Source organism: Panthera tigris, chromosome C2, assembly GCF_018350195.1.
Source record: "Panthera tigris isolate Pti1 chromosome C2, P.tigris_Pti1_mat1.1, whole genome shotgun sequence".
Classification (NCBI taxonomy): Eukaryota; Metazoa; Chordata; class Mammalia; order Carnivora; family Felidae; genus Panthera; species Panthera tigris.
This window is the reverse complement of record NC_056668.1, coordinates 136,846,037-136,866,567: the sequence shown is the minus strand read 5'-3', so window position 1 is coordinate 136,866,567 and position 20,531 is coordinate 136,846,037. Positions and strand designations below refer to the sequence as shown.

The following is a 20,531-nucleotide window of genomic DNA, read 5'->3' as shown; positions in this document are numbered from 1 at the left end:
AAAAAAAAAGACCAACTCTAATCAGCTATCTTTGCTTCAAGTAGAGACCTTGTCTTCTGAGGGAGACTCTAAGTCAAGCCATTGGAACAGTGTCTGAACCTTTGTGGAAAGGAGCAGTGTCAGGGGGCACAGCCACCACGTCCCTAGAGAACCTTGCAAAACTGGCAGCCCATAGCCGAGATAGAACACAGGGAATGTTTGGGCCCACACAGGATTTTGTATGCACACACACACACACACACACACACACACAGTTGCTAACATGTAAAATTTGGAAATTGTACATGAAACTTTTTGGCTTTTAACATAATAATCAAAGCATCTGGTAAAGCTGGACATGTGTTTCTAAAATGACAGGAACTGGCTACAGTGGTACAATGAACTACCCCTTTTCTGGAGAGCTGCCTGCTCCCCAGTTTACCACAGCTGCTAATACTATCATTGTCAATTGCCCTGCCTCACTCATCTGCATCTTCTGTCTTTCCTGGGGGTAGGGGTATATGTGAGTGTGACTGCTGCGTAGGTGTTTTTTTTTTAATGTTTATTTGTTTTCGAGAGAGAAAGACAGATGTGCAAGTGGGGAGGGGCAGAGAGAGAGGGAGACACAGAATCGGAAGCAGGCTCCAGGCTCTGAGCTGTCAGCCCAGAGCCTGACATGGGCCTCAAACTCACGAACCACGAGATCATGACCTGAGCCAAAGCGGACGCTCAGCCGACTGAGCCACCCAGGCGCCCCCGACTGCTGCGTAGTTTTATGCCTGTTTTTACTTGGTGAGATCCCAGTTCAAATAAGAGAGGTCCATATTTGAGGTCAAAGACATTTTGGAGAGGGGAGGTTTGAAGATGTAAGTAGATTTCAGCTTTGGTTGGCCAACTGCTCCATCCTGCCTCCTCTCAGGGGGCTGGACAGTCCCTGCCGAGCCCGCTGAGCTTCAGGGGCTGCTGGTGTCCCTCCTGCTTGGCCTCATCCTCCTGCCCTCCCCCTTCTCATTAACGGCACTTGCCGTTGCCTGGCCTAAGTCAGCCCCGCTCGCTGTGGTCCTAGTCACCACTTCTTTCTGAGGGCTTCTGCAGCTATATGCTAACCTGGCAACCTGAATCTCTAGCTTCTGACTCCAAAAGTCTAATCAGTGATAGGAATAACCTAAATTTCTGATAAATTATCCTATGAAAGTTAATCTAAAATTACCCTCTCAAATCATAGATGCTCCTGAAAAACAGCCAGTCCCAATGAAACTAATTGGTCCTGGCTTCAAGAGGCAAATCTGAAAGCTCAATCACCTATTTTGTTTTTAAAATAGGCTCTGTCTCAAATGCGTTTCATCAGAATAATTTATGTTCTAATCTGCATGTGGTATACATGGCAAAGTGAGTTCAACAGATCATCATTATCGGTGTATGAATCTACTCCTAATGTAATTGCCTCAAACAGATCATAGATTGGACAGCTTTGGGAAGCATTTCAGAAGTTGCACTTTGATATTTTTGCTTTGTGAGCATGGGAAATGCTGTAAAGGTAGAAAGAATCAGTCACCCAATCCCTTAGGACGTTAAGAGTTTCATTGAGCTCACTGTACAACAGAATATACCACTTGGTTTAAAAAGTATGGAGGACACTTGGGTGGCTCAGTCGGTTCAGTGTCTGACTCTTGATCTCTGCTCAGGCTGGCATCTCATGGTTCCTGGGATCGAGCCCTGTGTTGGGCTGTGCACTGACAGTGTGGAGCCTGCTTCGGATTCTCTCTCTCTCCCTCTCTCTGCCCCTCCCCCACTCGCTTGCACACTTCAAGCCCCACATCGGGCTCTCTGCTGTCAGCACAGAGTCTGCTTTGGATCCTCTGTCTCCTTCTCTGCCCCTGCACCACTAACACTCTCCTCCCTTCTCTCTCTTTCCCTCTCCCTCATCATATTAGTGCAAATTCATTCTTTAGCATACAAATTATATCATGTTTATTTCTCCACCTCCAGTGAGTAGCACAGAGTCTGACATATGAGGGCTCGTTCCGGCCCACCCCAAAGTTTCAGGGCTAAGAGAAGAGTGCGGATAAAGACCATATATCCTACATGGAAATACTGCAACTTCCACCTCAAGCTTACCTAGCAGCCCAATGACCTTACCCTCGTGACCTGGAGGGTACGGTAATCCTGAGCCCTACCAAGTAGTAACACGGATCTATAGGGACAGAGCAGAAGCTGTTCCCAAGCCAGGACCTTTGGATGGTGGCTGGATCCACCCAAATCAGGTCGCCTGCTGGGGAGGTAACACTTTCTTCCCACCCTCATTTTGTAAACTCAGGATTTCCAGGCAGTTTGAAGCCCTTCCTATACCATCATAGCAGAGGGGAAGAGGGAAGGGAGGAAATTTGTGGGGGAGGGACTTTGCTCAGGTGATTTGATAGAGCCACATATGAACGAAATAACTTTTTTTTCTGGTTTCCAGATACAAGCTTTGGTGTCCTGCCACCTCTCAGTGCACATAGATGTATGCACACACACACACACACACACACACTCGTGAGATATTAGTCTACACAGGCCACTGAGGCAGCCATTCCAGCCCTCACTTCCCTTTCCTATAATTCCCACTTGCTCAATTGGCTATCAGACACTTAAAAACTTTTTTACAAGATCAGTGCATTAAAAAAATAGGCTTTTGTTTCAGTAGCTCATGATATGTGGAGCCCTCAAAACTACAGTGCCCAGTGCACAGGTCATTGCCGCCTGGGTCTAACAGTGTGCTCAATAAATGTTAGTTAAATTAAATTAAATTAAATTAAATCCATAGGAAAGAAACTGCCAGTAGTAATTTCTAAAAACTTGTGATTTTTTTTTTGTCAGGAGGCACCTTTTTTTGTACTTTGGAATGTCAGCATATTTAAGAGGAAGCAGCTGTTCTCACTTGTTAGCAAGCCCGGGTGAGACTTAAATTCACACGAGGAGGAAGGACATAAATTGTATATAATTCTCAGTCTTTAATCTGCAGGAAAACATGATGAGCATCTTTGGATCATAATACTAATTCCTGTTACCTGCAAGGAAACTTAAGTAACTCAGCTGTGGTTGTCCGACTTGGGTTATGAGGTCTGTGTCTAGGAGAATAAATTTCTTACCCAGGCCATGAAACTTGGCTGCTCTATTTTATTACCTAGAATTCAAGTCGTTGTTATCTTCTGGAATCTTTTCTTGTACAAGGATGAGGGCCACAAATGTTCCACTCTGAATACTGACAAGTTTTCTTTCATTCTCAACTAAAGCCCCATTCCACCAAGTATCAGCAATCTGTTTTGATGCCAAAGCCAAATAGTGATTGTTGCAGTAATGAATATTTGCTACAGGGCACTGGCAGAAAACATGCACAGAAATGCAAACCCAAACCATCTCAAACGTTTTTCTTCCCACTGAACAGCACCCATTATTTTCGACTCCTTGTCACATATATTGTTCTTAGAGGGCCATTGGTTGAAGAGTGCAAAGAAATCTGAGTCCACCTTTGGGAAACATTAGGAAAAGTGAATCATTATTCCCGTTTCTCATCTTTTGGAAAGAAAAGACAAGACAAGAAAAGAAAGAAGGATTGGGGAGGGAGGAAAGATGGAAGGAAGGAAAGGAGGAAGGAAGGAAGGAAGGAAGGAAGGAAGGAAGGAAGGAAAGAAAGAAAAGAAAGGAAGGAAGGAAGGAAGGAAGGAAGGAAAGAAAGAAAAGAAAGAAAGGAAGGAAGGAAGGAAGAAAGAAAGGAAGGAAGGAAAGAAAGACATGGAGTGGGAGGGAGGAAGGAAGGGTTGGAGGGAGAAAAGGAAGGATTGTAACGAGGAAGAGCTGTACTTTTACCATTTTGCACAAGAGATTATTTGAGAGCTGTAAATTATTTTTTTCTCCCCTCCTTCCAGATGTATTCCAGTAACTTAATACTTGAGCTTAAGTGGATGATTGAACATATGTGATTGACTCTAGTTCTGGCCATGTTTAGTTTCTTTTAAAGTCAAATTTTTAAGATGCTATCTACAGACATGCAAAATAAATCATAACCAATTTGAACTAGCTGAAGAGGATGTAGTCAGTTCTTTCATTAAAAAAAATCAAAATTTTAGCATAAAAAAAATAGAAGAGCTTGTGCTTCTGAGCCATACTGTCTGAGTTCAAATCATTGCGCCACACCTGGGAGCTCCGGCCTTGGGCAAATCCATATCTCAATTCCTTCTCACGATGGGGATAGAAATGGTATGCCCCTCTTAGGTTTTTATGAGAATTGAATGAATTCATACTTGTAAATGCTTTAAAAGTGATTCAGTAAGCATTAGCTGTAATTGTTGTTCATTCATTCATTCGTTCGTTCATTGTTCTCTTTTCATAAATATTTGAGTGTCTTTTTTGTGACAAGTATAAGTGTAAGGATATAGCAATGCTGATTAAAGATTTCACTTTATTATTATTTCAGCTTAGCACGAGGTGTCTCATAAAACCTTTAGTACGTGATGGTTAGTACGTGATGGATATTTATTGGTCTTGTGGATTAGTATATATAGAACCTGGCACAAAATAGCTGCTTAATAAATGTTGATGGCATGAAGTTTGAATATGTGAGTCATTGCAATACAGGATCCTAAGCACTTAATTTAGAATTGGGATATGCAATGTCAAGTCCCAGTGTCTACCTTAAAGCACTATGTAACCTTGAGAAATTTACTGAAAAATTTTACTCTGAAAACCAAGAAAACTATACTATGAAACCACGAAGATATCCTTTAATTATGATTCTACAAAGTAACTGAAATGATGCACTATTTGTTGACTGGTTATGATTCTATTTTTCTTCAATTTAATGAACTTTAAATTTTAGAATAGTTTTAGATTTACAGAAAAGGTATAAGAATATTGTGGAGGGTTTCTGTATATACTGCATCCAGTTGCCCTTATTGTTAACATCTCACATTATTATAGAGCATTTGTCATAACTAATGAACCAATCCTGATACATTATATTAATTAGAGTCCAAGTTTCGTTCACATTTCCTAAGTGTTTACCTAATGTCCTTTTGTCTCACCCTCCCCCCTGCCACACACACACAGGATCCCTACCAGGGTATGATGTTATAATTAGTCATCGTGTCTCCTTAGACTCATCTAGGTTTGACAGTTTCTCAGACTTCCCTTGTTTTGATGAGCTTAACAGTTTTGAGGACCATTAATCATGAATTTCATAAATTGTGTTTAAATTTATGTTTGTTTAATGCTTTTTCCATGTTCAGACAGGGGTTGTGAGTTTGGGGGAGGAAAATCTTAGAGGTAATTCTTCTCACATCTTATCAAAGGTATATGCTGTTAACATGAACACCCATTTAAGATTTGACCCTTATGAGTGGATAAGGATTATTATAATTGGTAATTTAATATACCATATTAAAATCTCTTTGCTAGGTGTAATTTTCTAGGCAATGTATAACATAGGTGATTGTCTTCTAATACGGCATAATCTTGCAGCACCTGGGTGGCTCAGTCAGTTAAGCAGCTGACTTCATCTCAGGTCATGATCTCATGGCTCATGAGTTCAAGCCCCGAATTGTGCTCTCTGCTGTCAGCTCAAAGCCTGCTTCGGATCCTCTGTCACCCCCTCTCTCTGCCCCTCCTGGGCTCGCGCTCGCCCTGTCTCAAAAATACATAAACATTAAAATTTTTTAATGCCATATTAATGGCATAATCTTAAAATATAATTACTTTACTTTTTTATAAAAAAAATCCCCTCACCACTGATAAACGAAAAGTAACTGAAAAACTCATGTCTTATTATAAATTAATAGTAATCCTACCTATGGACATAACATTTATATATTCAATTCAAAATGAAAAACATAACTATTTGTATTTCTTTCAAATTACTTGCCAAATGGAGAAAATAACAGATTTGTACTCAGCTATGAGGTCTTAAAAGACCAAAGTAGAGGTTCCAGAAGTTAGGCATTTTGATACTAATTCTCCTAAACCTAGCTCATGCAAAGGACCTGCCTTAAGAAATGTTAATACTTTATTAAGCCCTAGGCATAGAGAATCTGGCAGTTCTAATCTTGTGGCATCCTTGGTCTAAATGTACGTTATCCTCTGAGGTTAGAAAACGACTAATGTAGCTGTCACAGGGATTAGGAGATCCATGGTTTTGTTTACTCTGTACTTAAGAATTTCAGTGTAAATAGGGAAGCTGGTTTAGGACTACTACGATCGATGCTACGCAGTTTTCAAATCAAGACATAAAATCAGCATTGTCAATCCAGAGGAAATGTTGTATTACTCAGGACATCTTTACTTAGAATTAAATGAAATAAATATCCATAGTGTCATATGCTCTGGCTCTACATGTAGCCACACAAAGTTTAAATATATCTATATTTACGGTTGTCACTCCCCATGAGAGCGGATCGTAAGAATAATTTAGCAGTTTTAGCCTACTGCCATTTGTGGCCTTACTATGAAGAATCACAGTCTTGGGCAAGAATATCATCCACAACATCTTTTTTTTTCTTTTTTAAATCCCTGATTTTTTCAGTCTATAAACACTTTGCCTTGACTCACCATAGTCTATTTGTGTGACCTTGGGAAATTTTCTTAACTTCTGGAATTTCCTCAAGTTTGTGTGATGCATACATGAAATCATGTATCTAAAACATTTAGCAAATTAACTGGGCATTTGTTATTTATTCACAGACACATATGCATATGCTTTCAAACAGTCATTTCTGGTTTGTTGGGAGCAATGAAAAGCTACTAGACTGTCTTAAAGTGGTCATTCCATTTTATGCCATATCTAGGTTCTCAGAAATATTTTCTAGCTGTTAACTGATGTTTTAACACTGGTACCTCAATAGATAAGCAAAAACCAATCAGGAAATAGACTTGTCCGTGTTCAAGGGAATGAACGTATTCTGGTGGCAAAACTTGGTGTTCGAGTAATTTTATTCATTTTTCCCTAATCATGAGAAACTGATGAGCAGTTTGACTTTTTTTATATGGTTGAGGATATTCTTCAAAAAGGAGGCTTCCTTGATGATCTTAGAAGCTAAATAAGTGATTAAACACTTTTGAAGTATCAGGCAAAGGAAATAAGATCCAGATGAATTGTTTTATACAACAGCCCTCAACAAGAGCCCATTTCTCTTCTTCTTCTTCTTTTTTTTTTTAACATTTATTTATTTTTGAGAGACAGCATGAGCAGGGGAGGGAGAGAGAGAGAGAGAGAGAGAGAAAATCTGAAGCAGGCTCTAGGCTTCCAGCTGTCAGCACAGAGCGTGATGCAGGGCTCAAACCCACGAACCACGAGATCATGACCTAAACCAAAGTTGGACACTTAACCAACTGAGCCACCCAGGCACCCCATCTCTTCTTATTGACTAGTGTTTCTGATGCCCTATTTGGGAAAGGAGACACAACCAATCTCATCTAAATCCCCACCTGTATATCCGGATCAAAGGAAATACCCAGGTTAAAAGGCATTTTGTAACTGCGATCAACTGTTGGTAGTGTGACCTAACCAGCATTTTTGAGGACAACACTTCATTGCAGGCAGACCACTGTCCCTTGTAACCACGCCTGATCCATTTATTATGAACTTTTCAGTGTGGCATTAGTGACCACAGCAGTATCTGGAATGAGAAACAGTTCCAAGAGCAGCTGTACCTAGGGAGACAGCCTGGGAATATTTTGAATAGAGGTTAAGAACCAGCCAGCTGGGAGGCTGAGTAAAGAGTATAAAAGACGAAAGGATACGAACACAGAGCTTCTTTGCAATTTGCTATTGGATATGGCAAACACTGCTAATTATAATTGGTAATTGTTGGTGTATACCTAAGTGAAGTCAGGATAAAGTACCTTTCCTTCAGAAGTTGGCCTCTCCAGATTTAGAATCAGACTTCAGAGCCAGATGGGTTGTAGGGTTCCAGTATACCAACACTTTCATGGTCATCTGACTCTCAAAATGATGAGGTGACATTAACATGGTGTGATCAGCCTGTGAGTTTCTTGTACAGAGGCCATTGATGTTTGAATACTATGTCACAGACTCCCTGAGCACAGCCTGGTACAGAGCATGCATTTAATCAATACGCCAGAGTAGAATTCCTCTTGTTTATATGTTGATGATCCCTGTACCTGGTGTTGAATATACAACTCTTTGTAAATAGGGCAATGGTTTTCTAAATTGTTGATCTGAACAGAGCAATATGTCATCAGGATTCCATGTTTTCTCTTTTTTTGCGCAAGTATATACAAAAGGATCGGTACTTGTATTTACTTAAAGAGATAAATGTAGAAGGAAAATAGACTAGTCAAGAAAAATAAAAATGTCTTAAAAGTGTTTATCCTCTATTTTGTCAAAAATCCTCTGTGTAGAAATATACATATGCAAAATACAATATACTGTAAAGATGATTTTATTAAGGCCATATGGTAACAAGAGAAATCTGTGGGTATGTTTATTTGCTCCACAGGAAAAAAAAATTAAGTGTATTTGGGCATATTTTTAAGAATTATCTGTGCCTTTGATATCAATATACGCAATTATATGTGGCCGTCTATGCAAATATCTTCATGAGATGATTGATCCATACCATAGTCGCCAAGCAGCAATTGCTGATTGCTCTTATCATTATTAGCGGAACGTAATGTTAGTGATACATTTCCAAATAGGGAAAGATAATACCACTGTTTTGTCCTCTTTTTTCTATGCTATTTGGAATGCAGACAGTACCGCAGGGACACCAGCAATATCAACGACAACTGTGGAAATTCGCAAAAGCAGTGTTATGACAACTGAGATCACCTCCAAAGTGGAAAAAAGCCCCACAACAGCCACTGGCAATAGCTCATGTCCTTCCACGGAGACCGAGGAAGAAAAGGCAAAACGGCTTCTTTACTGTTCGCTATGCAAGGTTGCTGTCAACTCTGCCTCACAGCTGGAGGCACACAACAGTGGTGAGATGAAGCGATTTCTTTTCTGTCTCAACAGTTCTTCAATTATCTTCCTCTGAATGGGTTAGATCTTTTGCAGCAGGGGACAAAGGGTTGGCGGAAAACTGGCAATTATTACATGGAATTCATTAACTGTTACAAAATAAAAATGACATGCAAAGTGTCATTTACGTGGGAGCAAGAGAGGACTTCCAGGGCTCCTGTGCCTCGATGTGTATGTGTTTGTGTTTATGAATGTGTGTGTGTGTGTGTGTTATTAAACATTAGGAGATAAAGTAAAATATTCTAAAGTCTAAGATTTGCATTTATTTGATTTCTAAATTGCTATACACTCCCACACATTTGCTTCTAAATGAAGCTTGCTGAAGTTTTTATCGGTGGTTACAAAATTTGGTTCCATAACTCCATGTGATTTTAGGTGAAACCTCGCTGTTATGGTCTTAATGGCAAATAATACTATTTGGGCTAAATCTGTATCACCTGGACACTTTACCGTAAAGCGTTTATTATGGGCAACCATTGAGGTATGTTCCCCACATGTGATATTTTATTTACTCTTTGTGACAACCTAAACATACTATTCTTGCTATTTGACTGAAGCTCAGGTGAGGCACATGACCAATTAAGCGACTAAGCCATGACGTAAACTTAGGTCTCTCCAACTTAAACACTAAACTTGAACATATCATAACAAGGATGAAATGTTTCCCCATTATATTTCAATTCCATCCATCTGTTCTGTATTATATCTATAGAAAGATAATGTATAGATATTATATCATACCAAAACCTATCTATCTAGATAAATACATACAGGGAGAGTATAGCTCTATCTATATATCTATCAATAAAATCTAGATGATATCATATATAGATATATAGATATAGATAATCGTATATATATCCTGCCTAAGATTTAAGCCAGCCCTTTGGCCCAAGATTAGATTTTCTCTCAAAGACTGTGTTCGTTGCCGGGACCCTGTCAGCAATTACAATAAAAACAGAATCATTTGTAAATGATACCGTAGGTTAATGTTGCAGCTATATGTTCACTGTCATTGGCCACTGTGCTGCACAGTAATATCCAAGTATTGACTTCAGAGTTCTGAGGGAGTAATTGCAGGTGGAGAGCAATTCCTTCAGTCCGTGTCTTCCTCCTGCACGCAACATTAGTTGTCGTCCGGGAGTTCACGGGTTCAGGGCCTGAGAACACAGAAAAAGATCTGGCCCCAAGTCAGAATCTATATACCATGCAGACATGCCTCGAGTTTTACTCACGCAAATATATTAGTCAGGGATGCAGGGTAGTTGGGAGAGCGAAAACATCGTTGGAGGTCCAGTTATTTCTCAAGAATTCTTGATCCTTCTGCATAGTGACAGAGAAACACATTCATTTGGGGGGGGGGATCAACTCTGACAGATAAACAAAACCATACCCTTTGAGGCTGGTGATAATTTATCAAGAATTTGGGCATCCTTCTTGAATTCTTATCAGAAACATCTGATTAAGAAGCAAAGAGTAATTAGTTATTTCATGATATCACACCAGGTCAGCACTTTTCATATTCCAATTCTATGATGCTCATCTCTGCTTTGTGTTGTCAGAAATAGCCCATGAGCTTTAAATACATACTCACCCATGTCATTATATATATATATGTATATTTCTTATATCTAGGGATTCTGATTTATTATATATCCAAGCCTAGAAGCTATAGTATTGGGGAAAAGAAAAAAAAAAGCAAACACAAAATCCTCACAAGTGTTGTGCAGGCAGAGCTTAAGGTAGTAAATGTGGTTGTCACCTCTACTATGAGTCCCTTTATAGGGATGTCCCCTCCAACCCTTTGTCCTAGTCAGGAGACTGTCCCCATTCCCTCTAAGCTTAGGTTTCTCTAGCCCTGCATTTCCCTTCCTACCTCAGAGATCTTTCTCTCAGGTCCAGGCCCTTGTTGGAGGCCTCACACTAAACGTGCATGAGCCAGCTGTGCCAGAACTGGAGACGGCAAAGGAAAGCAGGTGGACAAGTAGACGTGTCTAACCCCCTTTGTGTGCCATTTTTGATCTCCAGATTCAGCTCTCTTATTTGTAACGGAAGCGGTGTCGAGAGGCTCCCTGCGTCCAGGACATTCTCTAAATGTAGATGATGAATGCAGTCCTTCCCATATTCATACAACTGCCCCTTATCCACTGATCCACTGGTTCCAGCATCTTTCCCTTAGGACCCCATGTGGGGAAACCCATGGGGGGTGGGGAGATAGAAGGAGACGGGCTTACCTGTATGATCACTCTCCTTTCAGGAAAAGGAGTAGTTGTTGTAGGATCCATCATAGGGTTAGTGTGTGTTTTAGTTTGGGTTCCGTTAGAAGCAGACTCGGAGACCAGGATTTGAGAGCAGATGGTTTTCAGGAGAGGCCAAGGGAACAGGTTAGGAAGCGAGAAAAGGTAACAGGGCAGGAAGGCAGCCAGTACAGTGCCCGTCACTAGGCAGTTACCAACGTGGGCAACTGACGCTCGCCAGACAAAACCATGACACCCCACGGCTCACACTGTGTTTCGCTGCTTTAAACATAAAAACTTCCAGCAGTCACATAAAATGACAGAATTGAAGCAACCCAAATTCTGTCGCTTCATTTTTACAATCATGGTGGTGTCGTCGTTCATCTATAAAAATACAGGGGGCCGCAGGGGTTGAAGGCATGAACCGCAGCCTTCGTGAGCTTGAATGATTGTGAACTGTTATGGACTCGCTAACAAAACAAGAGCCCGTAGCTGAGTTCCTGTGTGTGCGCGGCCCGCTGTGTAATAGAGAGGTCTACAGATCAAGTTCCATGTAGCATGATGCTTAGTATAGGATAAGTAACACAACGGGCTAATTTAATACATACTAAATCTCAACAGTAAACACACCAATGGTGTAGAATATAGATCAATAAAATGTTTTCTAGGAAGAAGTCCTTTATCATGGACGTTGTTTAGAGTTGTCAGTTCATGGCCCTAGTGGAAAGCAGACTGCTTTTGTAGTCCATTTAATTATTGTTTTCTAATTCTCTTTAATGGACCCCTGGATTACCTGCATCTGGAACAGACCACAGTCACTGCCTTAGTGCCCCACTGCCCCCACACTCACCCCTACCCACCCAACGCCACCAATATCACTTTAAAAGAATTCCCTGCTTTCTTTTAGAGCCACAGATAAGGAAACCACCGTTGAGATTGGGCTGTTTTTCAGGGAGCCATGTTTGAAAGCCAATTTTGATCAAAAGCAACCAGGCTGCAGGGTGGGGAGATGTGTCTTTTGCATCTAAATTGTAATTCTAAGTAGTTTTCCCCCTTTTTTCCCTTTTAGAAACACATATGCATGAAATAAGGCCTATAGCTGTGAATATAGAGTTCTGCATTTATGGTTTTTCTTTTAATCTCAAAAACACATTCTTAATCATAAACAGATATTGATGCTATAGTTTCCATCAAACACTGCCTCTTGTATATTGCAATGGAATGAGCTAGAAGTGATCAGACTATTTTTACCTCAGATCTGTAAATAACATTTCTATGTGAACCTGGGCAAGTCATTTGTTCTCTTTGAACCTACCCCTTCCCTTTCTCCTTTCTTCCTTTCTTCCTTCCTTTCTTCCTTTCCTTTCCTTTCCTTTCCTTTCCTTTTTTCTTTTCTTTTCTTTTCTTTTCTTTTCTTTTCTTTTCTTTCTTTTCTCTTTCTTTCTTTCCTTCTTTCCTTTCTTTTCTTCCTCTCTTTCCTCCCTCCCTCCCTTTCTTCCTCTCTTCCTTCTTACCTCCTCCTCCCCCTCTTCCTCCCCCTCCTCCTTCTTCTTCTTCTTCTTCTTCTTCTTCTTCTTCTTCTCTCTCTCCCTCTCTCCATCTCAGAGCTAAGAGGCCATATGGCATCTTGTAAGGATGAGTTATTACAGCACGATTATTAGTATGACCACAGTTGCTTCTAGCGTTATCTGGGGATCAGTTGTGTTATTTCACTTGCTTTCTCTTTTTATTTTTCACTAAAGTTGCAGTTAATTGGTTTATATTCCATAATATTGGAATGCAGGATTCGAATACGGGCATTCTGGCTTTGCATGTTTTGTTTGTTTGTTTGTTTGTTTGTTTGTTTGTTTTGTTTGTATGAATTTGAGAAGAGAAGTAGTTCTCCTAAGCTTACAAGCATGATTCACAACCAGTCTAAGAATATTTAAAACAACTTAAGGGGACCTACTCTTTTCAAAAGATCCGAAAGTCCCCTTTTAGTTGTATGTTATAGACACAGATAATACAAAAAATATGTTTTGTCTTTGTCTTCAAAGAAATCTCCCCAAAACATTCCACTAGGTAATGCTTTCCTTAGGTAATTTTGATGGTTTTCTCTATATAATAAAAAATCCAAACCTTTTAAATGTTTTATAGTTAATGCTCATTACTAATTTGGGCAAATTTTTCTGGTAATTACTTGAAGTGGTAACATTTGATAATATTCACTAAGCTCATTCAAGCTTTTTTATCCCTAGACAGAGCTTATGCTACCCCTCACTAAATTTTAATATGCATAAAAGGCAGTTATCAAAGGATAGACTTCACTAAATTTTAAAGTGCTTAGCGATTTCTAAATTTTCGCCTAAATAAAACCAACACCATTAAGAAAGAGGATAGACTAAAATGTGTAGAACACATGGAAATGCCAAAAGTAATCCTTAAAACAATAAATGCATTTAATGCAGCACTTCAGTAGAGCAGATAATTTCTTTTTTCACAGCTGAGGACACTGAGGCACAAAGACATGTAAACCACACAGCTAATGGAAGCAAACTCTGACTCATACCATGCCGGAGTCTGAGCTCACAATGCTCTTTACAGATATTTGTTCACTGGTCTTTAAAATATCTAATACTTGACCTAGTCTTCACTGATTCTCTACTATGTGTCAGGCACTGAGAATAGAGTATGAGCAAAACCCAGGGTTTCCTTTAAGAAGCCCATGTCTAAGCCGTGCCTCTGTGTTCAGGAAGAGAATAGGTAAAGACTTGTTTCATTAAGGCATCTCTCATTTCATATTTCAAGTGAAAGTTCATTTAAGCCAGTCAGCTGTGGTCAGTGTCCATGGCCTTGTTATCAAGGTCCAAAGATTATCTGGCACTCCTATTGAGAATCTTCTAGGGTAACGGTAAGACTCTCAATTACAAAAGAGGTTAAACAGGGTGAATCAAGAGTCCCTCCAAAAAGTCAGAGTAACATTCAGTCTCCAACTGACTACTTCTTAGACATTGATAAGCCAAACCAGCCCAGGAATCCTTCTCAGTCTGATTGAAGAAGCTGCATGGAAAAATATTTTGATATAACCACCTGTTTAGATAAAAAAGGTTGGACAACTGTCCAGACACATACACACAGTGACACAAATTACATATATACATATATATATGTATACACATATACATATGTGTGTGTATATATGTGTGTGTGTGTGTGTGTGTATATATATATATATATATGCTCCCTAGAACATTGTTTTACTCTACACTGGCTTACACCAACTTCAGAGTAGAAAGTGTTTGTATCTATTTTGCAAGGGGGATAAGTGAAAGCGGACTGCAGGGAGGCCTCCCACCAGAACCACAGAGCAGTGCTGTGGCCCATATTTCAAGTCCTCCTGTCTACTTACAAGGTGTTGACCTTTTTCCCTTTCCTTAATATGTTGGGATATGAACATTTTCACAGCTATGGATAAGAATATGTCATTCAAAGTGGGGAATCTATTTTGTAGAAATATACATTTGTTTATATTGGGTTCAGTAAAGTTGTAATCATTTTGAAAGAGAAACGTGACTGTAAACCTGTTTCGTGTATTTCACTGCCTCTTATTTAAGGCAATGGTGATTGGCACTGACCTCGTGTGGCCCTCACTGTGTTTTCTTCGTTAATATTCAATGGCTCTGGGAGGCTGGCTCAGAAATCAGAAGTTAAGAATCTTATTTTTTATCCTTACAGAGCTGATACCAATCTAACAAATAAATCTAATAAATATTAAATCCAATAAATCTATTAACAGATCTAATAGATACAATTAGGAAAAGAGAAACCACTGAAAATGGATTTAGAAAACCAGAATGGCAAAAAGGACATAAATGATTAACAGAGAAAATTTCATAGCAACACCATATGACTAAGGGAGAAAAATAAAGAATATTTATCAACACTAAGGGAAAGAAAATTGCGAACAAAGTTTTGAGGGAAAACTCCCATGCATGAACTCTAGTAATTGAAAAAAAAGTATTGAGAACTGGAGTTACACTACTTATGTGTGAGAGTCCAAAGATGTTATTGGTTTACTAAAAAGAAGTATTTACTTAGAGTGTATCTGCATACCCTCTCACCCCTCATCATCCTGGTCATTTGTTTATACATTTGAAATTACATAACCAATCAGTGTGGGCTTTACTCTCTTAACAGGGCCCCCTGTCATTAAGATCTTTATACTATTACTCTTTTTTACTGAACCTAGACACATGACCAGGAAAGCTTGTTTGCATTCTGTTTAGAACATGGGTATTTAATTAGTGCCACTTCTGTAAACACACCATGCTTAAACTGATTACATTTGTTACAAATCACCTCCAACTATACCTTTAGCAACTAAATCACTCTTCCTCATCAGCTATCATTTATGTCTTATTAGCATCAAGAGGAAATGAAACAAAGTCACACCCATTTAGTTTCATCTCAGGACGCTCCCGTGCAGGTGCTGTATTAATGGTGCTGGTTTGTTATGTGGTACGCTATAAAAACATGAGTAATTAAGTGATGTTGTGTAAGGTGGTCAGACAACATTGTCTTCTAAGTTAAGCGTATTTCAATCATAACCCTTGGAGGAACTGCTCTAAAACTAGATACCATATTTTGTTATTGAATCATTTCTTAAAGGCATCTACTAGCTAAGAATTTTTTTCTATTTTTTTCTTCCTTTTGTTCTAAATATTTCTGGCAGGTACTAAGCACAAAACCATGCTAGAAGCCCGGAATGGAAGTGGGACTATCAAAGCCTTTCCTAGGGCAGGCGTGAAAGGCAAAGGACCAGTTAATAAGGGAAACACAGGTCTGCAAAACAAAACGTTTCACTGTGAAATCTGTGATGTGCACGTCAACTCGGAAACACAACTTAAACAGGTAGACAGCGCATATTCTAGAAACGAAAACAGATAGGGGACACCCTTATGGGCAGAATATGTGTGATTCCTTTATTCCCTTTCTTTCCTATTTTCCTCTCCCATCCATCCATCCATCCATCCACCCATCTGTCCATCCATCCATCCATCCATCCACTTGTCTTGTATTCATTGCCCTTATTTAGTAATGCTTATGTCAGTTGCCAGGGGGAATACTAAGATGTAATGTTTTCTAAGGCCTTTCAGAAATTGTCTGAAGTGAGTTTGTACTATTCTTATATCTGAAGAGTGGGAGAAAAAAGGGGTATGAGATCTTTTCTCTACCAGGTTTCCCCCTCAACAGTGTTGATTTTCTTTAAAGGTCAAATTGCAATGTTCCCTTTTTACTTGTTTAGACATTTACATGCTACAACTAATTTTATACTGTTCTTTTATTTTATGTACTTTATTACATGGTGTTGTACTGTATTTCTAAACCCTGCAGTGATCTGCTAAAGAGATTACTAATCCTATTGCATTCGCTTTTTCTGTGAATAGCCTTCCAAAGAGATCAGCTGTACAGAGGAAGGGCCGGCCCTCATATTGTGTTGTGTTTTATATGCATATGTACAAAATTGGACTCATTTTATGCACCTTAGTTATTTATCTTTAGAATTTAGGGGATTGACATTTGGCTGTACAAATGTGAGGATAAATATTAGTATGGAAATAAATTCATGCCTGCCTGGGCATCTTTGTTTATTTGCACATAAAATTCCTTTAGACATTCCTTTCCTTTGTAAACTTTCAAAAAAGGAGATCTGTGCAGTGATATAGAGAAAAGCTGGGAAAAAGAAGAGCCTTCTATCCGTTAAAAATATACTAAAATGGGTAGCATAAAAATATATATCCTCAAGCCATCAGGATCCAAGGACAAAAGTGCATGCTTTTTTATTTTGGTGTTTCTGCAACTTCTGTGAAGTAACTACTACCCTTCTTCAGGTTAAAACAGTATTTATAAGGGGGGTTTGGGGATGATTTTTTTTAAAGCTGTCATTTTTAATTGCTTTTAATAGCACATTAGCAGTAGAAGGCACAAAGACAGAGCTGCTGGGAAGCCCCCGAAACCTAAATACAGTCCTTACAACAAACTGCAGAAGGCAGCACATCCACTGGGGGTGAGTGTCTTTGTTGCTTCTCAAATGATAGTGATCTTGAATGTCCGACAATCTGCTGAACTTGATTTTTTTTTTTTTTTTTGGTCAGTTACTGTATGAAATAAATGGAAGGTACCTAAGTAATGACAAACAGCTGATTAGAGAGTCCAGACCCTGCTCCACCAATAGAATTACTTGTTTCATGAGTTGTTTCTGTGGTTTGCCACTTTTGGCCATAGTCTAGCACCTTTATCTTTTGGAGTTGGGCTCTGGTTAATGACAGAAGCATGGGGAAGGGAATAAAGCCAATCGTTGGAGTCAAGTAAGTCATTACATGAAATCACATGAAATCTGGCCCTGCCGTTAGTTCATAATTTCAGGAAAGGTCAGTGAAAAATTTCTCCAAGGGACAAAACATTGGTGTTGATGATGCCCTCAACAGTTTTGGATTTTGAATAACAAAGTCTGAAAGGCATGGCTTATCTTATTGAATTATCAAGCCAAGGACAGTATCTAAGGCCTGGGGAAACACTTTCTGGGAGATGCCCCCTTCCCATTACCCCAAATATGCCATTTAGATTAGTGAACACACTAGTATTAATGTCCCGGCCTGGAATTTTTGTAGGAACTTAGGGGAAATCTGTGAAACCTCCTGATAATTTCAAGCTAATATTTATGACCATGTGCTTCTTCTTTTTTTTTTTTTTTCTTTGTCGAATTGACCACAGATTTCTCAGGGATACCCAGGGCTCAATGAAGAGTTAAGAACAACTGATCTATATAGTATGTGCTGAATTATGCACTTTGAGATCTGTTTTCTTCAAAATAGATCTTATTAATAATTGGTGCTATTGTGTGCTGCTGGCCTGTGAAAATATAGTTAAAGGAAAACTGCAATCATCTATTATGAAACCTCAGTAGGAGTTGACCCAATTAATTTAGTAGCATCACCCATTTTTATGCAAATGAAGTCACTTTACTCTTTTGTACAGAAGCAATTTTAGCTGCATTGAAAAGCTGTGAATTCTATGCAGAGCTGAGGTTTCAGCACCACTAGTCATAACTTTGAGTGCTATTTCTGACCAGCATAGACACAAGTTTCAACAATCAAGTGAATGGTTGTTAAGTAAACAGGGAAGTCAAATTGTATTAACGTCACCCTGCAAAACCTCAGTGGTAGCTCTGTGTTACTGTTTCCATAAATGGGAACATTCTTTCTGTGAGAGCAGCCATCTTGCTAATGCTGCTAGCCAAAGAATGAACTGGTTTTGGAGAGTAGAGTTGAGAGCATGTGGTTACCATGTGCCCAGAGAGGAAGCCGGAATGTCAGATTTAGGGGGAAGTAAGTGGTCTTTTCTTCTTCGTTGCAAGTGGAATTTTGTTATTTTTATTTCTCTTTATTAATACCTCACACCTTGCTGTGCAACTCAGTTTGTACACTAGGATATGCTCCTAGTAGCTGACAGCATTAATAAATCTCCCTTTAAAAATATCTTCCCATGGCAGTTAATGTGTGTGTGTAAAGAGTAAAAAACTCCCTATTTTTTTCTCAACATGAATACTTTCCTACTTTATTGAGAAAAATAAAGTAAGGTTGCTGAGTACTTTTCTGGGGGATTTTTCAACATCCTAGATTGGCCATCTTCAGTGATCTTCCAACTCTATCAAAGAAAAGATGCTTACACTTCCCATTATTTTTATTGATCATTCACAAGTGTGATTTCATCTTTGTACTTCTTTACTGCTTTATTTATTTAGTTAGTTAGTTAGAGAGGCAGAGAGAGCAAGCAGGGGAGGAGCAAAGAGAGAGAGAGAGAGGGAGAGAGAGAATCCCAAACAGGCTTCACGCCCTCAGTGCAGAGCCTGATGCAGGGCCTGGACCAACCTGAGACCATCATGACCTGAACTGAAACCAAGAGTCGGATGTTTAAAGGAACGAGCCACCCAGGCGCCCCAACTGCTACATTTTAAAAGCTGCCCATCATTTTGGATTCTGAGTGTAGATGCCCAAACTCTTGTCCTTCTGCCCTCTTTTTTTTTTTTTTTTTCTTCTCTCCCTTGCAGGTAAAATTAGTATTTTCAAAAGAACCTTCAAAGCCATTGGCTCCGCGAATTCTACCAAACCCACTGGCAGCTGCAGCGGCCGCTGCTGCCGTGGCAGTGAACGCCCCCTTCAGTCTCCGAACTGCCCCAGCGGCAACACTGTTCCAGACCTCGGCGCTCCCTCCAGCACTCCTGCGGCCAGCTCCTGGACCTATTCGGACCGCCCACACTCCTGTGCTGTTTGCTCCTTACTGAATTCCAAATGGGAGTACTTGTACTGCAATAATTTTTCAAAAGACAAAACAAACAAAACAAAAGAGAACTATGCAGTGTTTGTTTATAGTTTAAAGTATATCCGAAGAGCCAGGACTTTTGATAGTGAATTGAAAAGATTATTTAAAAAAATTTTAAAAAAAAAAAGGAGGGAGGTTTGGGGGGGAGGGGAGGGGTGGTATTTTCTCCAAATTAAAGCATTCCTCTTGAACATTGATTGTTTTAGAAGTGATCTCCAGCATTGACTTGTAGTGGTATCTAGAACTTCTGAAGCCTTTGTGACTGTGCTTTTGGGCACCTATTTCCCTCTGCATTGTCTTTCCTGCTTTATGAAACAACTATACATTGTAAGGGCATTAACTGGTTCCAGTGTATATATATAATAATTTACTCTGTAGATTAAGATAATATGAAAAGAAGAAAAACAAAACAAAACAAAAAAAACATAAAACACACACACACACACACACACACACACACACACACACAAAAGCAACACTGTGAATAGTAGTACCCGTGCTGGTCCTCTTGCTATGACAGCAATTACTGGGTATTTATCCCAACAAAAGTAGATACAGTAGATGTCTTGTAAAACAATAGTGCTGTGTCTCAATCTATGCCACTAGGTTTTAAAGAGTCGCAAAAGGTAGAATGAACAACTATTTCATGCCAGTAAACAGTCAAACGATAAACAAACAACAGAGGGTTTGTGGAGGTGTTCCTGGTCCACATTCTCCCCCTTCTGTCCAGCTTGTAAGACTTTAAGTTGAGGACAAGAGAGCAGGGCTAAGCATCGAGATAGGGGAGACATTAATAAAGGTAGTTTCTTACAAAGTACTCATTTTCCCACCCTGAGGCAGTATTGCTGGAAATCGGGAAGGCTTTGTAAGGAAACTATATCTGAAAACAGGTAAACCCGTGCATCATGGGTGTTTCAAAAGAAATCAGTACAAGTGTT

At 39.4% G+C, this 20,531-nt stretch overlaps 1 protein-coding gene across 5 annotated transcripts in view; it reads left to right on the top strand.

The window, feature by feature from the left end:
- The window catches only part of ZNF385D (zinc finger protein 385D), an 888,320-nt gene extending 868,601 nt beyond the window's left edge, over nucleotides 1–19,719 (top strand). For 2 of the 5 annotated variants that reach the window (XM_042956307.1, XM_042956306.1), the window contains exons 7-10: nucleotides 8,725–8,955; nucleotides 15,944–16,122; nucleotides 17,177–17,278; nucleotides 19,322–19,719. In XM_042956307.1, the coding sequence (XP_042812241.1) occupies nucleotides 8,725–8,955; nucleotides 15,944–16,122; nucleotides 17,177–17,278; nucleotides 19,322–19,555 (746 nt within the window). In that variant the 3' untranslated portion in view covers nucleotides 19,556–19,719. The remainder of the gene's footprint in view (nucleotides 1–8,724; nucleotides 8,956–15,943; nucleotides 16,123–17,176; nucleotides 17,279–19,321) is intronic. The other 3 variants (XM_042956310.1, XM_042956309.1, XM_042956308.1) reach the window with 2 other exon arrangements.
- Nucleotides 19,720–20,531: the final 812 nt, after the last annotated feature.